This window comes from Mandrillus leucophaeus, unplaced genomic scaffold (assembly GCF_000951045.1).
Source record: "Mandrillus leucophaeus isolate KB7577 unplaced genomic scaffold, Mleu.le_1.0 Scaffold93, whole genome shotgun sequence".
NCBI classification, from domain to species: Eukaryota; Metazoa; Chordata; class Mammalia; order Primates; family Cercopithecidae; genus Mandrillus; species Mandrillus leucophaeus.
The window spans coordinates 1577877-1600815 of record NW_012110141.1 but is presented as its reverse complement, the minus strand read 5'-3'; the positions used below and the strand labels follow the sequence as shown (position 1 = coordinate 1600815).

General features: G+C 42.1%; 1 protein-coding gene across 1 annotated transcript in view; it reads left to right on the top strand.

The window, feature by feature from the left end:
* The window catches only part of DOCK8 (dedicator of cytokinesis 8), a 291909-nt gene extending 269412 nt beyond the window's left edge, over window positions 1–22497 (top strand). The window contains exons 42-48 of the mRNA XM_011970193.1: window positions 260–380; window positions 1007–1096; window positions 3560–3796; window positions 6900–7043; window positions 8986–9092; window positions 20761–20931; window positions 21396–22497. Coding sequence (XP_011825583.1) covers window positions 260–380; window positions 1007–1096; window positions 3560–3796; window positions 6900–7043; window positions 8986–9092; window positions 20761–20931; window positions 21396–21456 — 931 coding nt within the window. The 3' untranslated portion in view covers window positions 21457–22497. The remainder of the gene's footprint in view (window positions 1–259; window positions 381–1006; window positions 1097–3559; window positions 3797–6899; window positions 7044–8985; window positions 9093–20760; window positions 20932–21395) is intronic.
* Window positions 22498–22939: the final 442 nt, after the last annotated feature.

Genomic DNA, 22939 nt, shown 5'->3' with positions numbered 1-22939 from the left:
ATCACTGGATGGCACCTGGGGTCATTATGATACAGAGCTACTCGGCAGTAGCCATACCATGGGCAGTGGCCGGCCCAGCTCTAACCTGCCAATGACATTTGGTCCATAATATAACGGGAAAGTGTAGCATGTCATTAGAAGCAAAGCTGAAAGCATGGAGAAAAAGAGAAACAGCCTAGAGAAAGGTCAGGACAAAGGAAACACAGGTTGTAAGGGCCAAACACGAAGAACTCAGTCAAAGGTGCCTCCCCGACAAAACCTTCTCAAGCACATTTGGGGATTTGGATGAACAGGAATTTGTTTACAAAGAGCCTGCAATTACCAAGCAGGACTGGGGTCCTTTGAACTGCTCACAATTAACCAAAGATTCACTCCTTAGGGTTTCATTGCTTTGAATTTGTGCCCTCCTGTGAGTGTAAAACTTAAAACATTTGTGTTGCCTAATGACTTCTTACACCCTCCATCCATGCCAAAAAAGACAAGAAGGTTTATCCTTACTTGACTCAAAGAAGCCATTGCCCAGAGTGGTGGGGTGAGTTCCCCCAAAACTGTTCAGCACATGAGAAAAAGAGCGAGCAATTGACCCCAGACCACTTGGTTCCCTATATTGTTTCCCCTACTTAGAATTAGAGGTATATATTTTATCTTATTGTGCACTGTGATTTGCCACAATATGGGAAGCCTGGTGACCTCTAAGTTCCCAGGGTACAGAAGGCGAGAAGTAAAGAGTGTGATACCCCAGGAGATACCGCAGCAAATAAAGTGATATTAGCTGAATTAGAGGCCAAGCATACATCTTATAGGGAAGCATATACCAGTTGACAGTACTATTTTTATTTTTGTCTTAGGAAATGCTGAACTTTGCTCATTAGCTCAGAGGGACTCTCAATAATCAGTGAGCATCATTCTACCGTGCACTTGTTCCAAACTTACTTCACTTTCAAGAAGACAAAGAGTTGCATTATGTTAAAATAACCTTTATAAACTATTGGTTCTTCTTACCTAGGCATTTTATGGTCAATGTTTTGGTGCAGAATTTGTGGAAGTGATTAAAGACTCCACTCCTGTGGACAAAACCAAGTTGGATCCTAACAAGGTATTAAACAATTTACAAAAAATAACCTTCACACTCTAAATCCCTTCATTCTCTACCCAAGAATACATAATGATCTCATCCACCTGGACTCTCCAAGTCACTTAAATGCAGCAAACCTTTTTGTCTAGAGTTCAACTACTAATTGGTCAGATCCTAAAGAAAACATAGTCAAAGGCAAGAATCATAATAGGAGCTACCATTTATTAAGCACCAACTGTGTATCTGGAACTGCATTAGGCCCTCTACATGTATCGTTTTATTTCATCCTGCAACAACCCTTGGAAGTAGGTTTTGTTGTCCCTGTTTTAGAGATGAGAGAAAACTGAGACATAGAAGAGTCAAGCACCTTTCAAGGTCATGCAAGTGGCAGAGCCAGTACTCAGACTTGGGGTCTGTTGCTTCTAAGCCCCTACTCTTCAGCACAGCTCTTCACTGCCTTTTTATAAAGCCTTTAAACTATCCATTTCAAACATGTGAAAAAGATGTGAATTTCCCAGTGACAACGTTTAGTGGCTTCCTTCTTGAGGCTGCAAGTATTCCTTCCAGCCAACTACAGGATCACTGTGCTGTTGGGGGAATGGTAAAAAGGGCTTGGGTTTGGGTTTCCTCACTTTCACAAGAGGGCATGTTCCATTTCACCCCAAACTGGGCGTACAGTTCTGATGCTAACACCTGGAGGTAGCATCAGTTCCCACAGGTTAAAGGCTCAGTCCTCCTCAAGACCGCCCTGACTTCAGATGCCAGCTTCAGGCGGGATCCCCAGGCCACCCACACTTCTGATCAGCCAGCTACGAATTTGGAAGTTTCTCTAACCTGTTAGCTTGAAAATAGGAGAAAACAAAACAAAATAATAATAATAATAATAATAATTTGGAAGTTTCTATGACACCTCTTGATTAAATAATTCACTGCAATGACTCACAGAATTCCAAAAAGTACTCTGGTTACTATCAGAGTTTTATGATAAAGGGTGAACATCTTTTTTGTCCCTCTGTTTATGGCTTCCTGGCTCATCAGTGTGTTCTCCAACCAGGAAGCTCCACCAAGTCTCAGTGTCCAGAGATTTTATTGGGGTTTCATTATGTAGGCAAATTGAACACAATCTCCAGCCCCTCTCCTGTCTCCAGAGGTCATCCAGTTCCTACCCTCTAATCACAGAACTGGGCTTTTTGGTGACCACTTGGCATCCTGAAGCTGTCCAGGGGCCCAGCATGAGTCACCTCATTAGCATCACAAAGACACCCATCACTGAGGAAATTCCAAGTGTTTCTGAAGCTCTGTGCTAGGAAATGGAGACAAAGACCAGACAAATTCTTTATGATGCTACCCGCTCAGTCCAACTCACAGGCAGACATGTCCATGAATGAGCTTTCTAAGTTACTGCAAATAATGTAAGTGCGAGATATCATTAAGGGCCCTGGGACAGAGGACCATTTACCATCTAGCAAACCTATAAAATGAAAGGTCCAAACTCCCAGTTCCATCTTCCAGGATATGAGGAAGATAATGGAAGATGGGAAGAATTGGCCAAATTGAAGAGTTTGTTTTTCTACATTTTTCAGAACACATTCTCACTTAAGACGCATTCCCTAGGCTGGACTTGAAAGCAGCAACTGTGGTAAGAGTTTAGTCTTCAGACATACATGTCTGGGAGATGGAGTTGGCCGTGTGCCCACAGTGATCTGTACATAGCACAAGCTGTGTAAGACGTGACCTCCCTGAGCCAAGGTGCCCTTTTCCCCTCTTTTAAAATTCCCAGGGTAGGTTGTGAGCATTTGGAATGAGAGTCTGAGCCCAGAATTACAACCAGATTTCATTGTACTAAATAGTGATTTACAGTCTGAAGTCAGTGACCCCACCCATCCCCTTCAGTGGGTGAGTGTCCCAGCATCTGGACTTATGGTCACTTTTTTTTTTTCTCTAAGAGGTTGTCTTCTTTAATGAGTACTTATTCGCTCTGTGTTTGAGGGTGGAGGTGATAGGAGTGTGTGTTTAAATGAGGTCTAGGCAGTAAAATTCAGTTTTGGTGTTTAGTTTTATAAGTTTTGACAAACACATGTAACTACCTTCATAACCAAGATATAGAACAGACCTACCGCTCCAAAATACTTCCCGTGCCCATTGCTAGTCCATGTTGCAGTAGTTTGTCTCTTTTGAATAGCAGTTTGCAAACTCTCATGCCAAGGCTTCCACTGTGGACCAGTTTGCTCTGCTAGGAAGGTGTGGCCGGTGGCCCTGACTCTCCCCACAGGCACATTCCCCTCTCCCTCCTTGCAGCCCCTTCTCTCCTTGGGGGTGGAGAGGAGGAACTTCTGCTGGCCACATTCTCCCCTGCATCTGTAGCTTTTCTGCACCTGGCAGGGCGGTGTTGGCACGCCATGTTCCAGCATGCCCCTTCATTGCGTCAGGGATGGCTGTTTGCAGAATAGCTCATCTTCTCCCTCCCTGCCTTTCCCCCCTCAGGCCTACATACAGATCACTTTTGTGGAGCCCTACTTTGATGAGTATGAGATGAAAGACAGGGTCACATACTTTGAGAAGAATTTCAACCTCCGGAGGTTCATGTACACCACCCCGTTCACCCTGGAGGGGCGGCCTCGGGGAGAGCTGCATGAGCAGTACAGAAGGAACACAGTCTTGACCACCATGCACGCCTTCCCCTACATCAAGACCAGGATCAGCGTCATCCAGAAGGAGGAGGTAATGCGCCCACGGGAGTGGCCACCACTGGATGAGTGGGCCTGGGTGGCCTCCCAGGAGGACACACAAACCTCCTTCACAGTGATTGGGCTGAAAACAAGGAGAGATGCACTTGAAATATGATTATATGGTTGTCCTTTCACTCTCATGGTGCCAAAAAATCCCATTTAGGCAGCTACATATTTTATAGCACTATTGTATATTAAATATTTAATATTTTTAAGTTGTATCTTTAGTATAAGTATGTTTATATATTTAATTGTAATATTTAATATATATTTCAATTATAAACTTGTACAACATATGTATTTACATTTTAAATATTTTATATACAATTTTTCTGTATTTAAAAGCTTAGAGGTGATTCAAGCATAGTTGTGCTGTTAATAATTGGAGACAGGACCTGTACGTGGGCAGCCCCAGTGAGTAGGTGGTGTGCTGTGGGAAAGGGCCACGTGAGGCGGACAAGTTCACTGACTAGCTTCTAGTCCCACCTTCCTCCTGTGATTTTAAACAAGCTACGTATCTTCAGTTTCTTCACCTATACGTTAGCAGGAAAGACCTCTAAGTGCAATGCAAGACTGTACTCATTTTATTAGTAAGAGGACTAGTCAAGAAAGTGTCTCAAACCACAGAATTGTTCAAAATTCTATACACCATAAACAACTTATTATTCTTTAAAACACATACATATACATTTATTTGTCATCCTTTTTATGCAGGGCCACAGACTTCTCCCTGACTATGGGTTTGCTGATCACCGTTCAGCCTTTTCTTTTATAAACCACACCCATAGTGCTTTGTCCATGATTTTCAGTTTTGCTTTGTGTAAGCAGAGTGAGAGCTTAAAGATCCTTGTTAAACAATTTGAGAGCAGAAGCCTTCTGGATTGTTATGATTTTTTTTCTCCCCTAGACTTTGACAGTGGTCTTGTGCACACCTAATATGACAGGAATTTTTATAGCAACTCACTTTCATAATGTCTTGTCCAAGCACTTGGCTTGGTTTCCATAGAAACAACTCTTTTTCTTTCCACACCCATAGTTCGCCAGTTTCTCCATTATCTAATTAGATTGGGTCATTAAAATAACAAGTATAACAGGCACAATCAAGTTGGTGCACAAACACAGATGAATTGTGGTGAATATACACCTTGTCAGGCAGAAGCAGAAATAGCTGAGCTAACTGGAGGGTTGTCTACCAGGTAGTGTTCAGCCAGGTAACCACATCAGGGTGTGGGTTTCACAGAGGCCAAAGAAAGTCTGAAGCAGTGACTCAGTCAAGAGGAGGTGGGTTTAGAAGCCATCTGATGTACTTCCTATACTCCTTGCTTTGGACTTTTGAACACTGAGACATTCTAGGCATAACACAGATGTAAACTCATGGTGCCCAAAAGCATTTCAAAACCTTTTCTTTTCTTCATTCCTGCCTTCCTTTCCCTTCCTTCCTTTCTTTCCTTTTGTTCTTTTTTTTTTCTCTCTCTCTCTGTCTGTGTGCCTCTCTCTCTCTCTGTCTCTCTCTTTCTCTCCTTTTCATTTTTGAGATAGGATCTCCCTTTGTTGCCCTAGAATGTGGTAGCATGAATGTGGCTCACCGCAGCCTCGACCTCCTAGAGACAGGGGTCTCAACTTTGTTCCCCAGGCTGGTCTCAAACTCCTGGCCTCAAACGATCCTCCTGCCTCAGCCTCCCAAGGTGCTGGGATTACAAGTGTGAGCCACTGCACCAGCCTGAAGTTCTCTTGGCCATCCATAGTTCCCCGACAACCTCAACAACAGTTCTCAGCCATTTGCTAGGGCTATAGAGCACAGTACCATAGACTGGGTGGCTTAAACAACTGAAACTTACTGTCTGCACAATTCTAGAGGCTAGAAGTTTGAAATCAAGATGCCAGCAGTGTTGGTGCCTTCTGAAGGCTGTGAGGAAAGAGTCTGTTCCAGGCCTGTCTCCCTGGCCTATGGACAGCCCTCTTCTCCCTGTGTCTCTTCACATCATGTTCCCTCTGTGTTTGTGTCCAGATTTCCTCTTCTCGTAAGGACACCAGTCATATTGGACTAGGGCTTACCCTGCTGGCCTCATTTTAACTTGATTGCCTCTATAAAGACCGTATCTTCAAATAAGGTCACATTCTGAGGTACTGAAGGTTAGGACTTCAACATATACATTTTGGGAGAACACAATTCAACCGATAACATTCAGAAAAGACTCTACCCCCAATCAGCAGAACTTAGCAAATTGATTGATTGACCCTTAAGAGAATTCCATTTACTGGAAATTCACCCTCAGGGTGAGTTGGAGAAGGCACAGGTGATATCAAAAGCTTGTGTTATGACGGGGGAGAAAATCTTGAGTGCTATGCTTCTAATATAGCTTTCTGCATTATAAGTTGAGTAACATGAGGCTGTGCGTGGTGGCTCATGCCTGTAATCTCAGCACTTTGGGAGGCCGAGGCAGGCAGATTGCCTAAGGTTGGGAGTTTGAGACCAGCCTGACCAACATGGAGAAACTCTGTCTCTACTAAAAATACAAAACTATCTGGGTGTGGTGGTGCATGCCTGTAATCCCAGCTACTCGGGAGGCTGAGGCAGGAGAATCGCTTGAACCCGGGAGGCAGAGGTTGCAGTGAGCCGAGATCACGCCAGCCTGGACAACAAGAGTGAAACTCTATCTCAGAAATAAATAAATAAATAAATAAATACATTGAATAACTTGCTCAATAATAGGAAAGGCAACCTGACAGGGTAGAAAAAACATGGACTTTGAATGTAGACATACTTGTGATCGAATTATGACCTCCTCCCTTACTACCTGTGGCATTTGTGGAACTTAACCTTACAAATCCCCTTTTGACTGTAAAATGGAGAGTATAAAGAGGTTGTTGAAAGGAGTAAATGATAAATGTATCTAAAGTACCTGGAACATAAGAAATCAAGAAATGTTAGGCCCATCTTTCTTTTTAACCTGTTAAGAGTATTTTAAATTACTCTGAAAGGCTTTCCCCAACTGCCTCTTCAAATCTAGGTGGCCTCTCTGTCATAGCTCCAGGCTTGTCCATAGCTTATGGGACCAGACAGTGACTTCCCTATGTTTACGTCTCACGTTCAGTTTGTTTTGACACCGATTGAAGTTGCCATTGAAGACATGAAGAAGAAGACACTGCAGTTAGCGGTTGCCATTAACCAGGAGCCCCCTGATCCAAAGATGCTTCAGATGGTGCTGCAAGGCTCTGTGGGAGCTACTGTAAATCAGGTAAGCAAAATCAGAGGGTGGTAGTTCCTCTGGTTCTTATTATTTGGGTTGTCATTATACTTCTGCACCCTCCTTCCTTGGGGTTGATGAGGACTTTCATCCATAGACAAACACAGAGATGTTCCTACACTTAGCCTGAACACTTGTGAGGTTCAGAAGACTTTTAGGAGGCCTCTTCCCTTTCATGCAACAACCCCAGGTAAAAAAGAAATCCTAGAGATGAGTGCCCAGGTTTTAAGGAGTACCATTTTCTCAGAGGAGTCTCCACTTCAGGGCCAAACCTGACAATATGATGCCAATCTGGAGTCCCATTGAAGAATGGTTAGTCATGACCAATACATGCAGAGTCATTGCAGGGCTTGAGACTCACCTACAAATGCCTATAGGAGAGAGGGAAAAGGATCTAGAACATCCAACTCTTGGGTCAGTCAGCAGATGAACCCAGCATGCCAAGGACCTTGACAACCAGGAATGACCTGGGACCTGACTTCTTTGGCCACTTCAGACAAGACTAGCTCTTCTTCTCAGACTTATTAGAACCTGACTCCCAAGTTCAGCATGGTGCTCAACCAGTCTCAGATGGAAGGAGCTAGCAGCCTAATACCTCTGTCCAGTGGGCCTCCTTAATTCAATCCTAGATCTGTTCTTGTCCACACTTCCACACTCAGATATTCAGTGAGCATCATCAGTCTTTTCTCATTCAGCATAATTGGATTTCCCCACAAAAATTCTGAGCATACTTGACATCAAGGGAGCAGAAACAGAGAAATGCCTGTTACATTCCCAAGATCAGGAAAAAAAATGAGGAAACTCTTGCCTTTGTAAGCACCAACTCTTTGATAAAATGGAAGACTTTCCAAGCCCACAAGCATGGTCTATCTGTATACTATGGATATCTCTGACTCAACCCAGCAGTTATGCAAAATGATGTTTGCCACGGGGGCAACTAGACAAGTGAACAAAAATGAATAGATCAAGGCAATCCTGATATTTAGAAAAGCAACTCAAAGCACGTACCATTTGATATAGTTGTATTACATTTACATATGAATGAAAATCTATTATTAGTAGTATTTGATTAATAAAATAATATTTGGGGCCAGGCTCGGTGGCTTATGCCTATAATCCCAGCACTATGGGAGGCTGAGGTGGGTAGATCACTTGAGGTCAGGAGTTTGAGACCGGCCTTGCCGACATGGTGAAACCCCATCTCTACTAAAAATACAAAAATTAGCCAGTGTGGTGGCGGTCGCTTGTAGTCCCATTACTTGGGAGGCTGAGGCAGGAGAATCGCTTGAACCCGAGAGGTGGAGGTTGCAGTGAGCTGAGATTATGCCACTGCACTCCAGCCTGGGAGACAGAGTAAGACTCTGTCTCAAAAACATCAACAACAATAAAAAAAAACAATAAATTTGGGCTGTGTACGGTGGTGCACGCCTGTAATCCCAGCAATTTGGGAGGCTGAGGTGGGTGGATTACTTGAGGCCAGGAGTTCAAGATCAGCCTGGGCAATGTGGCAAAATCCCATTGCTACAGAAATAGCCAGGTATCGTGGCACACACCTGTGGTCCCGGCTACTTGGGAGGCTGATGTGGAAGAATCACTTGAGCGTGGGAAGAGGAGGCTGCAGTGAGCAGAGATCATGCCACTGCTCTCCAGCCTGGGTGACAGAGCCAGACCCTGTCTAAAAAACAAAAACAAAAACAAAAAACACATACAGAGAAAATGCATTTATACTTCTGAGTATTCTTCTACAATTTCAGACTCCTCCTAAGGAATCAAAGTTTCCTGAGATGTCCAAGACCTTCCTTGATTCTTTTTTGTTTATTTCAAACCAACTACAAAATTAAATATTCAAACTAAAAAGTCACTCCAATATTTTCTCTCAAGCAATTTAATTTCCTTCATGTATATATATATATATTTCTTTTTTTTCCACCAGGGGCCACTGGAAGTAGCCCAAGTGTTCTTGGCTGAAATTCCTGCTGATCCAAAACTCTATCGACATCACAACAAGCTGAGGTTATGCTTTAAGGAATTCATCATGAGGTAAGAAGGAAAACGGCTGGGAATATCAGTAGAGCAGTGGTTCTCAAAGTGCAGTCTTAGACCAGCAGCTTCAGCATCACCTGAGAACTTGCTAGAAAGACAAAGTCTCAGGCACCTCCAGACCTGCTGAATTGGAATCTCTGGAGGTGTGGCTCAGCAATGTGCATTTTAACAAGCCCTCCAGGTGATCCTGATGCACACTGAAGTTTGAGGACCACTGCAACAGAGCAACACTACTTGAACTACTAATGAGTAACTAACATGTAAACTATAAAACGCTTTTGTGGCTGGCATCCCGTGTGCCTCACCATCACTTGTTGTAAAACAAGTGTCATCATCTTCCTCATTTTACAAAAGAGGAATCGGAGGTTCAGAGAGAGGAGAGAATTTTACTTAAGGTCACACAGACAGTTGGCAGCAGAGCTGAGCTCAGACCAGGTCTTCTGAATCCAAATAGTCCACATGTCCAGCAATGTGCTAATATTCCACTGATGCACTAGAGTCCCAGAGGTTCTTTGCATTGGCAGTCATTGTAATGTTACAAATCTTATATCTTATTTTTTGTAAAAATAGACACTGCCTCAAATTGAGAGAGGCAAGTTCTAAAACCGGGCTTTTCAAAGGTATTATCCTGTAACAGTTCCCCATGTCAGACGAGTCTCATCTCTCTTCCTAAATTCTGCAATGGAGCTGGCTTCAAGAGCAGTCAGTTAGGAGCTGGGTCTTTGGTCGAAGTCTTGTAATTTATTGCAATACAGACAGATATATTGGGTCTCCAATGGCCCTAAAAAAACGAGTATGAAGGATATGATAGCATTTCTCCTATACGAGAAAAGGACTTCAGAAAAATGTGTACCAATATTTCTTTTTATTCAAAACCTTAGAGAAGAATATTAAGTATAGGAATATCTTCACTTGGCAGATGGGGATAAAGGAGACTAAAGGTTAAAGTTTGCTAAATTCAGTGAAAACTCATCAAAATGCTAGCATTTGTGAGGTTAGAGGTATTTCCTTCACAGGCTTTTGTGAGAGGTCCACAACTTTGCTACATACACATGAGACACACTGTGCCCGTCAATGAATCACAGCCACCTGGTAATAGGATGTGTGTGTGGCCTTGTGTGTTTGCATTTGTGCATGTGTGTGAACATACTCACAGATTATCTTGATTAATGTTTTGATATTTGAATTGTTTCCTGTATTTGACAACAATTCTGACAAAAAAAGTAGATTTTTTTTTTTCAGTACGTAATACATATCTTTTAAAAGGCTAGAAAATTATTTGGGGAATTATTTTATTATTTCATTTTATTTTGAGACAGGGTCTCACTCTGTCACCCAGGCTGGAGTGCAGTGGCATAATCTCGGCTCACTGCGACCACCACTTCCCAGGCTCAAGAGATTCTCCCCGCTGAGCTTCCCAAGTAGCTGGGACTACAGACGTGCACCACCACACCTGGCTAATTTTTGTATTTTTAGTAGAAATGGGGTTTCACCATGTTGGCCAGGCTGGTCTTGAACTCCTGACCTCAAATGATCCACCTGCCTCGGTCTCCCAAAGTGCTGGGATTACAGGCATAAACCACCGTGCCAGCCCTATCTTTTATTTTTTGTGGAGACAGGGTCTAACTATGCCATCTAGACTGGTCTTGAACTCCTGGGCTCAGAGATTGGGGGCTTTTTAAATTTTTTTCATATATTTTTATTTAAGATTAATTACGGTTGAAGGCTTCCAAAGTTGACAATGCCCCAGGACCTCTAAAAGGACCTACGAAATGTTTAAAGAGCACTCACTATATTCCAGGCACGATATTAGTTATGGGAATACAGAGATCTGACTTGTTCCTCTGTTCTTGATGACAGGACATAGCTCTGCATGGCTGAATAACACAATGCAGCACACGCACAGAACTTTAAGAATGACTACCTACAGGAATATAGAGATCAGAAAAGAGAAATCAGTTTCAGGCTGGAGCGTTTGTGGGAGGCGTTATGGAAAAACACCACTTAAATCTTGTCTTAACTATATAGGTGGAAGACAGGCACTAGTGGGGAAGAGGGAGCCATGACAGTGACCCTGCCTGATCCAAGGTTTCATTTTCAGCTGTTTTAGTTACCCATGGTTTGAAAGTATTACAATAAGATATTCAGAGAGAGAGAGAGAGAGACCACATTCACATAACTTTTATTTCAGTATATTGCTATAATTGTTGTTAATCTCTTACTGTATCTAATTTGTAAATTAAGCTTTATCATAAGAATGTATGTATAGGAAAAAAACATAACATATGCAGGGTTCGGTACCATCCGCTGTTTCAGGCATCCCCTGGGGGTCTTGGAACCTATCCCCGGGGACGAGGAGGACTGGGTACCAGTGAGCGGAACAGCAGGACCACGAGACTCTGTCAGGAATGCCTCTGATGCACCGGACTCCTCTAAGTCCACCTGGAGCAGCGTGTTCTCATGAGCATGCTAGGACACGGAGGAAAGATTGGAAACACGATAATATCAGTAAATGAGGCTATGAATAGAATTTAAATGCATAAGAAAACTTGTCAAGAGAGTGATTTTCATTTACTTAAGTTTGCCTCAATTTTTTCTACTAGTTGTAAATCTTGCAATCTAGTATCTCATGGGTACGATCCTTTCCATGACTCCATCTAGGTAAAATGTACTTACAAAATCCCTACTAAACATGTGTTTCTCATTAGCTCCCAGCCCCAGGAAAAGTTACTCCCAAAAGAAACAGAACCCAGTAAAACTAGTCCCAGGCAAGAGATACAAGAGTAAATGGACTTTCCTAGGATTGGTCCTTTTACAAAGTCATGCATTAGAGTTTCGATAATGATGCTATCATTCTCCCCAGATGGCCTGCAGAAATGTTGGATTTTCAAAATCAAATTCACCATTTTCAATGTTGTTCTCCTGCCCTTTTAATGGTGATTCCACATGGGAACCAGTCCCACCTTTCTCCCCACTGGCTGGGCTGCTGCATTGTTCTAGGAATGCCAGGAGACTGTCAGTGCTTCCCAAACTTCACTGTTCTTATAAATCACCTGAGGATTTGTCAAAATGCAGATTTTGGCCTGATGCAGTGGCTCTGCCTCTAGTCCCAGCACTTTGGGAGGCTGAGGTGGGAGGATTATTTGAGCCCAGGAGTTCAGGACCAGCCTGGGCAACATGACGAAACTCCGTCTCTTTAAAAAAATAGAAAAATGTAGCCAGGCGGGGTCGTGGTGTGTGCCTGTAGTCCCAGCTACTCGAGAGGCTGAGGTGGGAGGATAGCTTGAGGCCAAGGAGGTCAAGGCTGCAGTGAGCCATGATTGTGCCACTGCACTCCAGCCTGGGTAACAGAGCAAGACCCTGTCTCAAAAAAAGAAAAAGAAAAATGCAAATTCTGATTCAGTAGGTCTGGGGTGGGTCCTGAAGCACTGCATTTCTAACAGTCCCCAGGTGATGCTGCTGCTGCTACACTGGACCAAACTTTGAGTGGAGAGCCTGCAAAGATTGCTTAATTTCCTCCCTTTCACATTTTCTCCCTATTACCTCTCCTTCCTTCCCTAAGGGCTTAATTTCTGAGGCCATCTTTACCATCATTTACCTCTTTTGTCTTCTGCTTCCTCCCTTCAAAAAAGCAAACATGCTCAAACTGCTGCACTTGGAACCAACTATAGACGTCAGTTCATCCATTCATTTGGCAATTATTGAGCTCCTACTTTGTGCCAGGCACTGCGCTGCATATGTGAAAGGATGAAGTCCCAAAACCAGTGGGACAAGGCTGCAGGCAAAACAGTACTGCTGCTCATGATTCATCTCTGTGTGCAAACGCAGCAGTTGGCTTGCCCTCCACTTTATTCCACAGAGATCGGAAGGCATGGGTGAGAGTGTGCTGATGGCTGCACAGCTGTGTAAATTTACTAAAACTCATCAAACTCTACACGTAAAATGGGTGACTGTTACGGTATGTAAATCGTACCCTGAATACAGGTGGTAGATGAGGTGCCTCTGTGGCTTAATTGCTTCTCAAGTCCAATCTGGAAATTACAGCTTTTAATGAATAGAGTAACTATTTTTTCACGTTGTTTGCACTGGTATATTTTCTCCTCCACTCTGCTAACAGACAGCAGAGGTGACGCAGAAGTGGAAAATGTTTGGGGCTTGAACAGCTCTCAGGTTTCCCCTTTGGTAAGCTCCAGCTTCTCAGCAGACTTGGACTGTAGATCGATAAGCCCAGATTTCCAAGGTGACCATAAATGAGCCTTCTGTTGCTGAGAGCTCATAGCGGAAATGTTTGCATGCCAGGCCCACTGTGTCTAGTGCCACCACTGGGCAGCAACCTTTCTGACTCAGCTGTAGTGGAAGCAGAAACAGCCATAAAGAATCCTGGCAGCCTGACTTGCTGCAGCCAGCACTCGTCCAGCCAGTCCTGCAACTCTTCAGACTGTTACCAAGCTGGGACCTCAATCTGCTTCTGTCTTTTCCTGCAATCATAAAAAACATCTCAGGTTCAGAAGCCAAGACAGAGAGATACAATGTTCTATCTTCCTCTTCTGCTCCCCCAAACACCCCGACCATTTAGGTTTTTACATTTTCTCCTTTATACTTATCTGGACTTTCTCATTCCTATACAGACTAAGTGATGTTAAATTTGTTTTTAATTTAAATAAAAGATAGTAGTACTCATTGGCACCAGTTGCAGCTTGCCTTTAAGAGAAGTAGCTTCAGGTATTCCCTGAAAGGGTTCTGCAGCATATATGTAGTCATAGGCTCAGAGAACAGGCTGTTGAGTGGTGGTGTTTTTAAACTGGAGTTGGGGTCTATGAAGAGGAAGGAGAAGAAATTTGTCCGAGTAGCCAAAGGGCAACCAAATGTGTAGAGTGTAGGTGGAAACAGAAGCAGTAGTTTTTAACTTGAGACCAAGGTCATATGCCTGGCTTATAGCTGGAAATGGGGAAATGGCTTTCCCAGGCAGTATATGTGGCATTGGGGTTGGGAATATGGGCACTCAAGCCAGATTGCCTGAGTTCAGATTCCATTCTGCCTTAACTAGATATGTGACCTTGAGTAAGTTACCTACCCTCGGTTTCCCCAGATGTAAAATGGGAATAATAATTCTAACTATCCCCCTTGTAGTTAATGTCAGAATAAAATCAGTTAATACATGAAACTTAGAATAAGACTTCGTACATACTAAGTGTAACATTATTCATTGGGACAAATGGGGAACTGATGGATTTGAGTGGGAAATAGAGAATTAATCTGACTTAAATACAGAGATTGTCTATCCATGATTTGTCTGTCTTTATAAAGTTTGAATCATAAGACACAGTGATGCCTGTGAGACATTGGCCTGGGAGCAGCAGGATTCTGGGTTTATATCCAACTGTGCTATCCCACAGCCATGTGACTGGACAGGGCGCTTCGCCTCTTTGCATGTTAGTTTCATCAGCTATGAAATAAAGAGACTAGAACACAGCAGCTCTAATAGTTTATCATTCTCATATTCGATAGATCAATAAGCCCAGATAGTTCATTTACTTAGACTGGATCTGTCAGGCATAATACCACCACCATGTGCTCTGGCTTTAGCTATGTGCAGAGACTGTTCTGAACATTTGATAAGTATCAACTAATTTAATCTTTACATTAATTTATGGCATAGGCTCTTACCACTCTTATATCACAGATGAAGAAACTATGACACGGAGAGGTTAAATAGCTTGTTTAAAGTTGCAAAGCCAGTAAGTAGCAAAGCGGGATTCAGAGTTGAACACTCTGGCTCCAGAGTCCATCCTCTTAATTGCCATGCTGAGCTGTTCCCTCTAGTGACTATATTCAGTTGCTAGTAACAGAAGTTAAGAGTAGCTTAAATAAGAAATGTATTTTTCTCTCACATTAAATAAGATTGGAGGTAGTCGATGTAGAGCTGTGTAGTGGCCTCATAAAGTCATCAGAGACCCTGGTTCTTTTCCTTTCCTTTGTCATGCCATCCTGGTTATAGTGCACCCATTCTCATGGTCATGATATGGTTGCCAGGGCTCCAGTCATTGTGGCCACATCTAGGCAAGTGTCAGGAGTAGAAATGAGGAAAGAGCAAAAAGATATGCCCCTTTCCCAGTGACTTCACCTATATTATCAGCTATCCCTACCTGCATGGGAGGCTAGGAAATGTAAGTTTTCAGGTGGCCACACTGCCTGGAGTTCTGCTAGAGAAGAAAGAATGGATATTGAGAAAACAACTAACAAATTTTTTTCTGCCACATTGAGGAACCAATGCGTGGGCTGTGCTGCAAAAGGGGGGCCAAGACTGTGTACAGTGGCTACGCCTGTAATCCCAGCACTTGGGAGGCTGAGATGGGCGGCTCACTTGAGTTCATGAGTTCAAGACCAGCCTGGGCAACATGGCAAAACCTCGTCTTTACAAAAAATACAAAAAAAATAGCTGGGTGTAGTGGCGTGCCTATAGTTCCAACTGCTCAGGAGGCTGAGGGGAGAGGATCACTTGAGCCCAGGAGGCAGAGGTTGCAGTGAGCTGAGATCACACCGCTGCATTCCACCCTGCATGACAGAATGAGATCCTCTCTCTAAAAAAAGGGGGCACCAAGAGATGCAGAGAGGGTAAGGGCTGCATGACTACTCTCTCTGTAGGAGACCTTAACTCTATACATGGAGGCCCCAAAATGTTACTGTCATTAAAAGCCAGAAATCCTTTTCCAGAGGTGCAACTTCTTGCCCTTTCTAATCCCTATCAGTCTGGTTTCTGTAGGATTTTGACTACTAGAAAACCCTAGGCATATTCGTTCTAAGAAAATACTTGAATTCAGTGAATTTACCAACAAAGGGAGCATTAGAGGATGTGAGGGAAGTCTGGGATGGTTGTATCACTGAGTGAGAGCAGCACAGATGTTTGTGGACCTAATGAGAATGTTACAGAAAAGACCATTTTTTAAAAGTTGTTTGCAGTGTCATTTTATGATCTTGTGTACATTTTCCAAGAGATATGGCTATTCTCTAGAAGGGATATTTAGCACATGGCCCTCTTTAGCTTAGGGATTTAAATTAACATAGTAGAAATTATTTCAATTTTAATCAAATAAACTAGAGAATATAACCCAAATGACTGAAAGGAAGAAATATAGAAAAAGGATATAAAATAATTTTATGCATTATAAAAGTTTAAAGACATAAAGTAATATTACTACATAAAATCTAAATTTTTTACTCCAGCTATTAATATATTTGTCTTTATAGAACACCACATTTATTAATTGCTATGTAACAAACTACCTCAAAATTAAGTGGCTTAAAACAAAATTTAATTATTATTGTGGTACATAATAATTTTTGCTTTCCTCATTTCTACTCCTGATACTTGCCTAGGATGTGGTCATGATGGCTGGGGCTCTAGCAGCTGTACTGTGACCATGAGAATGGTTGTGCTATAACTTGGGGTTGGCTGGGCTTAGCTAGGTGGTTTTTGCTTGAAGTCTCTCACTCAGTTGCACTTAGCCAGTGGCTAGGACTTGAATTACCGGAATGCTTCCTCACTGATGTCTGGTGTCTGGGCTGAGAATACTCAAACAGCAGGGGCTTCTCCTCTCTAACTCTCCTTCTTTCTACATGGTCTCTCCTACATGACAGCTTTAGGGTAACTAGACTTGTCACAGGATGGTTCAGAATTCCTATAGTACACAGAGAGAGAAACAGAGGCCATATTATCTTTTATTAGCCAGTCACATAGTACCACCTCCACCACATCCTGTTCATTGTGGCTGTCACAAAGAACCACCCACATCTTGATGGGGGTATGGGCAAGGTTCTAGGAGAGCACATCATTCTTGTGGCCATTTTTAGCAAATACAATCTGCCACACTCCAGAAGCACCAGTCTGCCTTATTATCACAGCTTCTCATTTAATTCTCCCAGCAACCCTAGGAGATTATGTGAGCTTATTTTCCCCATTTTCCAGATGAGAAAATTGAAGATTTTTATGGTTAAGTCATCCTGCTAATGAGTAGCAGCTGGTTTCAACCCCAGTTCTGTCTGCATATAAAGGATTTAACTCAGTCAAGGGCACATGGTAAGTCATGAATATGTGTTAGCTAACTACTACTACTTCTGCAAAGATTAAGGAGAGTTTAGTTAATTCTACCAAAGTTGTCAGAGTTGACTTCCCCAAATTAGCTGTTAGCTTTGGCAGGCCTCATCCCACCTCCTGTAATCTGCCAATGTTATAAACCTGGGCCTTGAAGTCATCCTGAAACTGATTTTATTTTACACATGGTGGTACTTGTAACTGTTAGTTAACAAGCAATAAAAAGATAATAATAAGGGGTGATATAGATTTCTCAGGATTCAAAGGCCATATACCTTCCCTTCTATTTCTTCCCTAAAACCTTTAATTCGTAACCTTTGGTATCCTATAATTTGCTTCAATTAATGTCAAACTTAAAAGATAGGTGAAAATCCAGTTAAGGGAGTTCTTTTGGATTCTGTGTGAGTTAAATCAAGTCCTTCTTCTATAGTAGGCTAATTCCATGATGAAGCTGTGGTCGTAGGTTTATTTTTGCCTAGCCAGGTAGCTTTTCCTTGCCACATGCCATCCTCTTCCTCTTTGACTGTCATCCTGAAAATGTGTTCAGTGTTAAGAGGATTTGATAACAATGTCTGGGTATCTCCATAATGTAGCCCAAATCTAGTACCACTATTAGGAAAATAATGTAAGCCATATTGATCACCCAAATCTTATTCATTTGAAGGATAATATAATTATTACTAATTATTACATGTTAGGAAACATACAGTCATTATTCTATCCCTTTAAGGTTTATTGATTTGTAAGTTCCCTTGGGTAGAAGAGTATAAAACAAAAGACAAGACTTTATCATGTTTAAATAACGTGATTTGCTTCTTTGGTGTGTACCATACTATGCAGGAGACAGGGAAAACACCAGGTTTAACAGTCCACAAGCCAGATAACCATGATGAGTTCTAAAGATTTTCTCTTTGTTTTAATGCTCTGCAGTTTTGCCATGACAAGGCTGGATATAGAACTATTGTTGTTCATTACAGGATTTATATCTCTCTTCAACTCTATAAAATTATCAGCTGGGGGCGGTGGCTCATGCCTGTAATCCCAGCACTTTGGGAGGCCAAGGCGGGTGGATCACGAGATCAGGAGATTGAGACCATCCTGGCTAACACGGTGAAACCCCATCTCTACTAAAAATAACAAAAACTTAGCTGGGTGTGGTGGTGGGCACCTGTAGTCCCAGCTACTTGGGAGGCTGAGGCAGGAGAATGGCATGAACCCAGGAGGCGGAGCTTGTAGTGAGCCGAGATTGCACCACTGCACTCCAGCCTGGGCAACAGAGTGAGACTCCATCTCAAAAAAAAAAAAAAGAAAAGAAAATTATCAGCTGTTATCTCTTTAAATATTGCTTCCCTCTCATTTTCCATTCTCTTGGAGATTCTATTAGATGTGTGTTGGATCTGCCTTATATGTGTATGTCTCTTAACCAATTTTTTCATATATTTTATTTTTTAAATCTCATTGGTGATTTCCTTGGATCTGTCATACATTTAATTCTCCAGTTATGTCTAGTCTATTATTTAACCTTTAACCTGTCCATTGAGGTTTTTCTCTTTTAGCAACAGCATTTTTTTTTAAATTTATTTATTTATTTATTTTTATTTTTATTTTTTTTTTTTGGTGAGACAAGGTCTGGTTCTGTCACCCAGGCTGGAGTGCAGTGGCATGATCTTGGCTCACTGCAACATCCACCTCCCAGGCTCAAGCCATCCTCCCACCTCAGCCTCCCAAGTAGCTGTGACTACAGGCACCTGCCACCATACTCAGCTAATTTTTATATTTTTTGTAGAGATGGGGTTTTGCCATGTTGCCCAGTCTGGTCATTAACTTGTGAGCTCAGGCAATCCACCCACCTTAGCTTCCCAAAGTGCTAGGATTACAGGCATGAGGCACCACACCAGCCTAGTGACTGCATTTTTCTTTTTTCTAGAAGTTCTGTTTGGTCCTTTTCTGAACTTTTCCTGATCTCTTTTTTCATATTCCCTGTTTATTTGTTTTTATCATGGATTGTGTACCTTTTATTTATTTATTTTTTTCTAGTTACACGGTTACTTAGGATTTTATACATTTTATTACCTCTCTATATTAACTTTGGTTTTTTACATTGTTTTATTATCTCTAATTCTTATTGGACTAATTCTTTTGTTTGATGCATAGTTTTCCCTCTTGGTGGTTGGTTTCCTCATATGGTTTATAATTTTTTATTGTGAGCTCATCTTTGGCAGGAGTGGCCCATATGCCCTGATTGAGAATGTGTTCCTCCAGAGCAACTTTATGTTGGTTTGTCTGAGCCGTAGCAATTTCAATAATCTTGGACTGGCTTTTAAGTTATTTACTCACTTTGAAGCACATACAGTCAAGGAATGTACATTTGTAACTTATACCACGTGTGGTGCAAGCCTAGAATTTCCATTTCTCAAGATGACTTTCTTTCCCATGAATGGCCCTAAGCTGATAGCAAGTTTCATTCTGCCTCACTGGATAGCTTGCAGCATTTTTCTAAACCCCCTTTCATAGATGGGGTAGCTTTTCAAGACTCTGGACGATATGCAGGTGGTATATCCAGAATCTCCCTTTGCCCTGGCCAAGGCCGGATCACTAACCTTGTGTGAGCTTTGAAACCCCTTGCCCTCTGCACATAGACCTATATGCAGTCCTAAAATCTTAATGGACAGTCCTACTGACAGCTGCCTTGCCACCTGCTCCTGCAATCACTCTAGCTTTGATTTTTCTCTTTCTTTCTGGCACCTGGTGTTCCCCTTTCTCTTTCAACAAGTTTTTGCTGTGCTTTCCTAGCAATTCCATATGTGTGTAGCAGGAGGGGGCTGAATGCCATCTGCTCTGTCTGCCATGTTGCTGTAAATCACAGTGAGATTTTGTAAGTATAACAGCTTCCATTCTGCAGTGTCTTGAGTTTGACTCTTAGATCCATCACTTCCTCACAGTGTTATCTTGGGCAAGCATCCTAACATTTCTGAGTTTCAGGAACAAAATAGAAATAAATGCTGACTTTTTAGGGTTGTTGGGAAAATTAAACAGATAATGCTGGTAAAACTTCTTGAAACTTCTTCTGGCACATAGCACATCAGAGGTTCTCAGTTCTGGCTAGGTTGGTTTCAGTATCCCCTGGGCAACTTTTCACAATTAGACATTTCTGGGCCAGAAGCAGTGGCCCACACTTGTAGTCCCAGCTACCCAGGAGGCTGAAGTGGGAGGATCACTGGAGCCCAGGAGGTCGAAGTTTGCCATGAGCCATGATCACGCCACTGCACTCCAGCCTGGGTGATAGAGTGAGCCCCATCTCAAAAAATAATAAAATAAGGTAAAAAAAACACACACACACACACATACACACAGAGATTTCTGGGTGCTACCCCTCAGCAATTGTGATTCATTAAGTCTGAGATAAATCCCAGAAATCTGCATTTTGAAAAGCTCCACAGGTAACCCCGGTATGTCACCCAGATTGAAAGCGCTCTTAAAGTTATTCAAAAAATCGTAAGTAGTTTCATTGTTCTCAGATTTCTAAGCACTTCGAAGTCATTTATTTCTCCCACACTGATATTTTCATCTCAGATGTGGTGAAGCCGTAGAGAAAAACAAGCGTCTCATCACGGCAGACCAGAGGGAATATCAGCAGGAACTCAAAAAGAACTATAGCAAGCTAAAAGAGAACCTCAGGCCAATGATCGAGCGGAAAATTCCAGAACTGTACAAGCCAATATTCAGAGTTGAGAGTCAAAAGAGGTAAGAACAGGGCAGAGGAGGCCTCTTCCTGGGGGATAAAGGGCAGCACATGGGACCCAGCACCTTGGGGCATGCTCTGCTGCACTTGGGGAGCTGCAGAACCTCCAAAGGGTAGAAGAGGGTCCTGCAATCAGAAAGGCTACCAGAGCGTGATTCATTCTGCCTCCATCCTCCCCATCCTTGCTCCTTGATCTCTCCCAGACACCTTGGTGTTGGTCTTGTGCCCGGGTATTCCCAGGGCTGAAGGATGGCCTGTGTTGGTTTTTCTGTTTGGCTGGTTGGTTTGTATGTTTGCTTTGGCACAGTGTGAAGGGGTCGCAGACCTTTCACTTATTATTTGCTGAGTTCTCCATGACTGATGTCCATTTCTACCGGGTGATCCATCCCCAACCCTTTCTAAAAGGCTAATCGTTCTTGCTTCTGTATGCTCTTTCCCTCTCTTCCCTCTCTCTTCTTAATTTCAGGGACTCCTTCCACAGATCTAGTTTCAGGAAATGTGAAACCCAGTTGTCACAGGGCAGCTAAGAAAAGCCATCTTCATTCGTGGAGACTGTGGCCCTGCAACTCTGCAGAAGGACTCGCTGGTACTTAAAAAATGGGACATTTGCCACCCAGGACCGACTGTATACTCCCCGATCAGCCAGCACTCTGGAAGCTTTGGGATCCAAAGAACCATGGAATTATACCCAAATGGACTCTGACCAGATTTTTGCCATACTAGGGGGTGGCGGGATGGAGAATGGGTACTCAGGCATGACTGCGTATTTATTAAAGTGTGTTTTTTCACAATGTACCAAACAAGGCATAAGCAGCTTCTCCTGCTGACTGGCCAATCACTGCCCATCTGAGAGATGATTTCCTCTGGCCCATATTGAATTTATTGGAGTAACTCAAAATGCCTGAGGAAAAATGGAAAAATTATCCACCAATCGATTCAAACTGAACTTCACTCTTTATAGGAAGGGAAGGTGAAGTTGTAGGAGTACGAAACATTTTCAATAAATCTGCAAAGGGAAGTCTTACTACAATTCTAAAAATCATCATGGTTGGAAATTTGGGAGTAGATTATTTGTGAACTTGTTACCCTTTTGGTAATGGTGGATTGTTGTATAGTTATTTTTGTTTTATTATTACTGTTATGTTAAGTTAATTTAACATGCATTTATAGAGGAATACATTCAAAGCACTGATGTAGGAGATACACGGTACTTAGAGCAGTCAGCCAAAAATCACAGATACTGCTTTCACTTAAATGGAAACAATGCTCCAATAATACTTTGCTTTTTTTCTTATGTCACTGTTGCATACTATCTATTTTTCTCCTCTCTGGGACCAAGTTTCTTTTTCTAAAGCAATAATATCTCTGTTTTCATTTTAGTACATTGTGCTCTCTGTCAGCATATGTATATTAGCTACAAAATGTATTCAACTTTGACTTCTTTTGACAATGTACTTTAGGAAAAAGAGGAACAAAGACATTATTTGAGAATTAAATTATATATTTTTAATATGACTGATGACCTTGACTGATAATAAAGATGTAATAAGAATTGCAAGCTAAATGTTTCCCTTTGCAACTCATGTTTTGTGTTTTGTTTTGCTGACAACTCATAATGTTTTGTAAAGCACTTCAGAGAGAAGACAGATGCATCATCCTGGCCTCCATCAAATAACAATATCCAACAGTATCTTCTGCAATGTTTAACCCTGGTAGTCATGAATGATGACTTAGTTCGGATATTTCAGAACTTTTTGTTTATACCATCAGGTATGCATGAATTTATAGACTGAAAGAGGACTTTAAAAATAATAATTAAAACTCACCAGTTTAAGTGCTAAACTTTTTATTTTTTAGGTATTTGGGGAAGAACTCTTTTTATAGTATATGATACACCTAACTGCTTTAAAATGAGTACACATGACATATTTTAATTCCATATGTATTTCCCTACTCTTTGGGAGACACTGGGTTGAGACCAAGGTCAAAAAACATTGTAACTGCCCTCCA